Source organism: Barbus barbus, assembly GCF_936440315.1.
Source record: "Barbus barbus genome assembly, chromosome: 34".
In the NCBI taxonomy this organism is placed as follows: Eukaryota; Metazoa; Chordata; class Actinopteri; order Cypriniformes; family Cyprinidae; genus Barbus; species Barbus barbus.
Window position 1 is genome coordinate 22,850,228 of NC_136762.1, and position 7,630 is coordinate 22,857,857.

At 38.4% G+C, this 7,630-nt stretch overlaps 1 protein-coding gene across 1 annotated transcript; it reads left to right on the forward strand.

The window, feature by feature from the left end:
* Positions 1-423: 423 nt before the first annotated feature.
* Positions 424-7,630, forward strand: LOC306854004 (uncharacterized protein). Its single transcript, XM_079391776.1, has 9 exons — positions 424-699; positions 2,731-2,851; positions 2,925-3,089; positions 3,299-3,491; positions 3,605-3,670; positions 3,771-3,839; positions 6,908-6,987; positions 7,133-7,306; positions 7,518-7,630. The coding sequence occupies exons 4-8, from the start codon at positions 3,372-3,374 to the stop codon at positions 7,287-7,289; spliced, it is 492 nt and encodes a 163-aa protein (XP_079247902.1). The 5' UTR covers positions 424-699; positions 2,731-2,851; positions 2,925-3,089; positions 3,299-3,371; the 3' UTR covers positions 7,290-7,306; positions 7,518-7,630.

The window sequence follows — 7,630 nt, forward strand, 5'->3', positions numbered from 1 at the left end:
TGTGTATGTATGTATGTATGTGTGTGTGTATGTGTATGTTTATGTATGTGTGTATGTGTGTGTATGTGTATGGGTATGTGTGTGTGTGTGTGTGTGTATGTATGTGTGTGTATGTGCATGTGTGTGTGTGTGTATGCGTGTGTGTGCGTGTGTATGCGTGTGTGTGTGTGTGTGTAGGTATGTGTGTGTAGGTGTGTGTGTGTGTGTTGTAGCAAGGCCACATAAGGGGTGACATATTGATGATATTATTGGTTAACACTGATGTATTGTTTACCATTTAATTTAATTATCACCCTGATATATGTTTTGTTGCCTCTTTATATATGTGTGTATTTGCTCCTGAGGAGAAAAGTATCGCGGGATTTGGCGCGTTCACGGAAAACGCGAACTCCACGTGACCACAACAAGGAAGTGTTGTTCACTATATATGGGGGAGGTTAATTGGCGTTCGAGAGGGAACTTGGTGTTAATTGGTGTTCCAGTCAGAGCTCTCTCGGATCAGTTCTATTTTTGCCCGGGTTTTTCAATCCTGTATGGAATACTCACCGAATGCTTATATGGATTATTCTTCTGCCTCCTTTGTGAAGTTTGCCTGGCTTTATTTCTGTGGATATTGGGGTACTTACCAAAGAGGACTTTCTGTGGTTTCGGTCGACTTCCTGGATCTGCTCTCGGACGTTCGTGCACGGACTTTCGCCGGTGAGACTGATTCGAATTATATACATTTTGTTTGCGGACTAAGGGATACCTTATAATATCACTCACTCATCACACACTCACTTTTGTGTTGACTGTATATTTGTTCCTTTTTTGTATAATACATGGGAATATTTGGATGCAATGTCTGTGTGTCTGAGATTTATATTTCTCCTGTTCATTGTATAAGTGCACCATACCCCGCGTTGTTTGTGTAATCTCCACGGTGTATTACGTGGAGTGTTACTGTGTGTGTGTTGGTTTTTGTGATTTACGAGGACATTTCATATGAATACACGCAACACTAGGAGGACATTTTGGATTATGAGGACAGAGCCAGTGTCCTCATAATTCAGACAACGTAGAAGTGTTTCTACATGTAGGAGGAGTTCAAATTTTCTCAAAGTCCTTCTAGTTCACAATCATCGGACTTTGTGTTAAGCGTGTGTATCGGGACTGCGCCCCTGCAGATGGGTCTTGGTACTGCACCTCCTTATTAATATTCATAAGTGTGTATGGCATCGCGGGTTTTGATTGGCTGAAAGGTGAGTCCTCGTAAATTCGGGTTTTGTCTAACCACTGTGTTTTAGCCTATTCACACAAAGGACGATAAAGATATGTTTGTAAAATCGTTCTAAATCTAAAGGAATAACAAAAGTCCACACCACAACTATAAAAATAAAAACACAGAGAAGCAAAATCATTGGAATCATTTTTCTACCCTCCCCCACCTCCGACCGAGTCATTTCCGGCTGAGATAATGAGCAGGCCACTCTGAAGACACTTAAGGTAAGACTGATGATAAAACTCAATAAACCATAAAACATTATATTATATTAGTTAACATTATAAAGCAGTTAATCAGGCTAGCTTTGGTCACGTTTGTAAGCTTTTATCTAGCGTTTCCTCACAAATTATAACTAACGTTAAGCAATTAACAATTAACTTAAGTTACTAGTCTGACAAATAAAGATAAGCAATAACTAAACCGCTTGTGTTATGTATGTTTTGGGTTTAAAAGTTAATAGCTAAGGGTTAAATAACTCATGATGCCAGATTGAGATCATATTTATTTAGCTCTCTGGGCAGTTCAGTGTTGTGGTAATGGGGTTAATGTATGAAAGGCCACATGGAATAATATTGAATGAATGAATGAATGAATGAATGATGCATTTATATAGCGCTTTATTGTGTATTGCTGTACACCCAAAGCGCTTTACAATCATGTGGGGGGGGGTCTCTCCTCAACCACCACCAGTGTGCAGCATCCACTTGGATATATTGTAGTATTTGATGTAGTAAATTGAAGTTTACTGCAGAATCTTATAATGATTACTACACTTTGTTAATGCACTTCAGTGTCCTGTAATATTAGTGAACTAATAAACCATAGTATTCTTTAATTTTTACTATGGTAAATTAAAAAAACACTATTGTATCTAGGATTATTACTCTAGTTTACTATAGTACAGAAGTCTACTACAGTATTTTTCATATGGGAATGGTGAACTTGATGTTTTTCAGGGCACACAGCTGTTGAATTGTAAACTATATTGTGTGTCTGTGGCTGATCAGATCCCAAATTAGGTCCTTTTAATTGCTTACAGTTCTTTGTGAAGGTTATTCCTGCATAACTGTAATTGTACAGACCTGCTGTTAGTTTTTAGTGTTGCTGTAGGTGTCTGTAGAGGTTTCATATACTGTATATAAAGTCTTATAGCCATAATCATAATGTTTCTCTTTAGTGACAGTAACAATGTAGTTGAGAAGGAGAAAAGCAGCATGTTTCAGATTGTTAAAAATGCTAAACAAAATTGGAAGGTTTTAGATGTTTTTCCTGTTTAACTGGTGCTATCTACTGACCTGCAAGTAGTACAGAATGATCCCTATTGCTTATATTTAAGCCCTCTACAGCAAATAAAAGTATAAACTCATAGTTGATTAGGTCAGTGATGTCTAAAAAAACAATTATATAATCTAATAATTTTATAATATCATTTCGTAAAGTGACTGGATATCATCTGGATTTTGCAGGAAATGGCAGCAACAAGGTCCCAGAGGGCCAAACTAAAACCAAAGGATGAAGCTGCATGCTTTGCATCCATGCTCAAAGATAAGGATGGATTTGAAATAAAATACATAAATTCATTTAAAGGTGAGTAACACAAGTGTCTATGTTTTAAGTATTGTTTTAACTTTTTAACTCTGACTGATCTGCTCTTGGCTAGGTCGAGGAGTGTTCAGCTGTCGCCACTTTCAAAAAGGAGATTTTCTTATCGAATATCGAGGGGAAGTCATAACTAAACAAGAATATGCAAGAAGGCACAGAGTATACCACGCTGCACTTGAAGTTTTTTTTTATTTGAATTTCGTTGTGATGGAAAACAGTTGTGGTATGTATACTGCTGTACTTAATTTGCAATGTCTTTCAAATGTACAAAGTTGTAGGTCACCCAGATATACAAACTTTGCATTTCCTGATGCAGTAGTGGTAAACTAGAATTAACTTTTTTATTATTATTATTATTCTGTGAAACTTTCCAATTGAATGATTCAGTCAATATTACACCTTGGAGTTAGCACTGTGTTCTTGCTGCTTCAGGGTTGATGCTGCCAGAGAAGACGGTTCTTTAGGGAGAATCGTCAATGATGATCATGTGAACCCCAACAGCAAAATGAAAACAATCAGAGTGGACGGAAAGCCCCATCTGTGCTTATTTGCAGTAAAGGACATAAGTCCTGGGGAAGAGATTACGTATAACTATGGAGATTCTGACTGGCCATGGAGAAGCAAGGTATTAACAGATTGAAATAATCCTTTTATTCTAATTTAAAGACACAGTTTACAGTTAAAACAGTTTTTCAACCATGTGGAGAAGTGTTAGTACTTGATTTTGAATCCACACAGTGTTCTGAGGCCGAACAACAGGTGCATGCTTTGGTCAGCTGTGCAGCAGGAGATGGGTCAGAGGAGGTAAGTGTGTGTTTGTAATGCTCAACAGGTAGTTAAATCTCCATTAACTTTGGTAAGATCTCTTGTCAATCTGCTTACAAAAATCTTTCAAATTTTACAGGTTTGTTCTGAGGCCGAACAACGGGTGCATGCTTTGGTCAGCAGTGCAGCAGGAGATGGGTCAGAGGAGGTAAGTGTGTGTTTGTAATGCTCAACAGGTAGTTAAATCTCCATTAACTTTGGTAAGATGATGCAAAATCTAGGGATGCACCGATACTGGTATCGGCCGATACTGAGCTCATGTACTCTGGTAAAAATACCAGACTACTGGTTAAAATACGCCGATACCACGCACGAGTGCCATATTCAGACAAAGAAACACCAACAACAGAAAAACAGACAGTAGAATGTAGTTATTAGAGATTGAGGATGTCTAAACATGTATATGCAATGAATATAATGTTAAACATTCAGCATTAATGCCTGTATAGCTGATGTGAGCAAGCTGATAAGCAAAACACGCTGAGTGGATCCAGCGCGCGGCAGCGCAGATGCGCGAGCTTGTCGAGTGAATATCCCTTTCTCACAGATATCACTGGAAAGTTTGTACTTCGGTCGGAAATGTCAAAAACGAGTAAGTAAAACAATGCACAAGTTACTTAACCGTAGGGAGAGAGAGATAGAGAGAGCGCGCGCGCACTTCTGTGGTGTGATCTTTATTGATGTTCGCTCAGCACGCATCATTTGAATTAAAACTAAATCGTAAATATATGATAACATATAGGGGCATTCATTCACTTTAAACATCATTTATTTTTAAACTTAAGCACTGAACACGAGTGAAACACAAGTGAAACTATCAGCCTGTGTTCAATGCGCTAGGCTGTTCTGACGGCGGTAAAGTTAGTTTTACGTTTGACATTCATTAGACATTCGGTTTCATTTCAGTTAAACTCTTAACGCCTGTTATGTTTCAAGCCGTAACTAACTCAGATAGACATAAATATTTGTCCTTTACGTTGCACAAGGCTTAATTTTTAGAAAAAAAATTATGAAAAATTAACCATATAAATTAAACAATTTAACTACATTAAATTATACCGTAAAACCAATACTAAAATGTTCTGAAAAACCTCCCTGTTATTGCACAAGGCTCTGTTTTTGGAATTAGCATGTTATGCATTTTATAATAATTTTACAACTTTTAATGTATGCAATAATACAAATACATTAAACAACAATACCATCTGATTTGAAGGTATCTTACCAACTGTTAAAAATATCTAAATATTATTCCCTATAATGCACAAGGCTTATTTTTTATGATTATGTCTTTATTGTTTTTATGTACAGTCCACAATCCATATTTCTCATGTTTTATGTACTGTACCTACTCAAATGAATTAAACTCTGACACCGTTGGAGATATAGATATTAAACCAACTGTAAAGTATTCAGAATATTATTCCCTATAATGCACAAGGCTTATTTTTTCAGATTATGGATATATTGTTTTTATATACAGTATAGAATCCATATTTCTCATGTTTTATGTACTGTACCTACTCAAATGAATTAAACTCTGACACCGTTGGAGATAAAGATATCAAACCAATTGTAAAATATTCAGAATATTATTCCCTATAATGCACAAGGCTTAGTTTTTGCAGATTATGTCTTTATTGTTTTTATATACAGTACAGAATCCATATTTCTCATGTTTTATGTACTCTACCTACTCAAATGAATTAAACTCTGACACCGTTGGAGATAAAGATATCAAACCAACTGTAAAATATTCAGAATAATATTCCGGTGGCCGCCCTAGCTTAGATAAGCTCTAAAAAGAAATGTTCGGGCGCCAGCCAGGATTAACCCTGACAAAATTTAAATTAACTCAGGATAGCAAAAAAACACAGCCCACCTGTTACAATACTAATTTACAACACCAACAAAACAAAGTCCAAGAAAAAACTCTGTTCACAAGGGGAAGATTTATTCTGTGACATCCATGAGAGAAAAAAAATAAAAAACAAAAACAAACAAATAAACAAACAGTTCAGCACTTCGGTTCACTCTGAAATCCGTGCAGAAATTGCGTCACGCTAATTCAAGTTCCCCAACATAGGCAGATTCGCATCCACAATCATAAAAAGAGAGAGAAAGAAAAACAATCTGTTCATTCCATAGCTTTGAAAACAAAACATCAAACAATAATCTTAAAGTAAAATAACCATTAAACACTATGTAAAAAACAATAAGCACATCAAATGTGCGGAAGTAAATGTGCGAGTGTGTGCGTGTGTAGTAGTGAATGAATGAGTGTGTGGATGGGTGGCTTGAAGGTACTGACCAAGTTTGCAGTCATAAAGGCAACTGGAGAGTGTTGCAGGTTTTGTAGAAACCAGGACAGGTGGATAAACAGCCCTCACTTGTCTTCCGAACAGTTTTACTAAAAGCAGATGATCGTGCTGTGCAACGCTAGAAGTCACGTGAACTTCACGACGCACCAGACATCGCTCACAGGAAGCAACAGTTCGACAAGCGTCAGTCTTTCCACTTTGTATGCCGTCCACTCGCTCTTACTACTGCAACCTTACTGATGACGCAATTTTTCCTCAGGTATGACACGCTTCCTTATCCCCTACTTCCTTCCGCTGTTAATTGAAACACTCCACCCCAGTCACACAAAGTGAAAGTAAAATGATTTCTGTGGCACGGATTTTCCGCATTGCCACACTCTCCCCCCCTGGAAGAAAACAACCCATGGTTGTTGAAAGAGAACATGAATTAGAAACCTAGGAATTCATCATCATCATCAGAGGTTTCTTGAAATAAGTTAAGGAGTTTTTGTTTTTCCTGGGTCTCCAATTCCTCCCCGGTTGGATAGCATGGTTTGAGGTTGCACACGTGTGCAGTGCGGACATCCTCTCCCGTGTCTTCCAACGCTATCTGATAATTCAACGGGCCTAACCGCTTTAAAACCCGGTAAGGACCTTTCCATTTAGGGGCCAGTTTTGCACTGAAATTATGTTGAGCACTGGACTGAGGGAAATTTCTTAACCACACACGGCTTTTTTCTTCAAAGGAGGCTTCACGACGGGTTTTATTGTAACTTCTGAGCTGTCTTTTTTGGGCTTTCTTACAGCACTCCTCTGCCTTCAATTTTAGTTGCCTTAGATGGTGGACAACATCATATGATGGTGTGGATGGTGAAAGGCTCTTAACTTGGAGTAATTTATCCATTGGACTTTTCAGCTTTCTCCCTATTTGGAGTTCTGCGGGGGACATCCCAATGCTTTCCTGCACCGCGGAATTAATGGCAAACCGAAGCTCAGGTAAATGCTGATCCCACTTCTTGTGGTTGTCATCCACGTACGAGGCAATCATGCATTTTAGGGTCCGGTTAACTCTCTCGGTCATATTCGTTTGGGGGTGATATGCTGTTGTTAATTTTTGATTGAGATTCCATTTTTCACACAGCTCTTTGAATATGGAGGATACAAATTGGGTACCACGGTCAGACAAGATGAAGTCTGGAACACCCCACCGGGTAAGGATTTCAGTTCTGAGAATCTTCGCTATGGTTTGTGCATTTGCATGGCGCATGGGGAACAGCTCAACCCAGCGAGTGAAGTAATCTACAAAAACAAGAAGGTACCCATGACGTTGTGTGCTGCTTGGCAATGGGCCCATTATGTCGACACCCACCATTTTGTTGGGTTGTGAGATAATAATGGGTTGTAGCTTACCAGCCGGTTTCTGCTTTTCACTTTTGAGTGTTTGACACTTTACACAGTGCTTAACATAATGTTTGACATCCGTCCACATTCCTGGCCAGAAAACAACATTTTGTAGTCTCTTGTAGGTTTTGTAGATTCCTCCATGGCCACTTAAAGGATGGGAATGGTAGTGATGAAGGACAGCTGGGATGAGACTGCCAGGCAGGGACACTCTGTAGTGAACTTGGCCATTGGACAG

What these genes read in the sequence shown, in the direction of transcription:
- LOC306854004 (XM_079391776.1), top strand. Translation starts at nt 3,372, where the DNA reads ATGAAAACAATCAGAGTGGACGGAAAGCCCCATCTGTGCTTATTTGCA. An exon ending in ACTGGCCATGGAGAAGCAAG is followed by an intron (nt 3,492 to 3,604) that starts GTATTAACAGAT and finishes GAATCCACACAG; the next exon opens with TGTTCTGAGGCCGAACAACA. An exon ending in CAGGAGATGGGTCAGAGGAG is followed by an intron (nt 3,671 to 3,770) that starts GTAAGTGTGTGT and finishes CAAATTTTACAG; the next exon opens with GTTTGTTCTGAGGCCGAACA.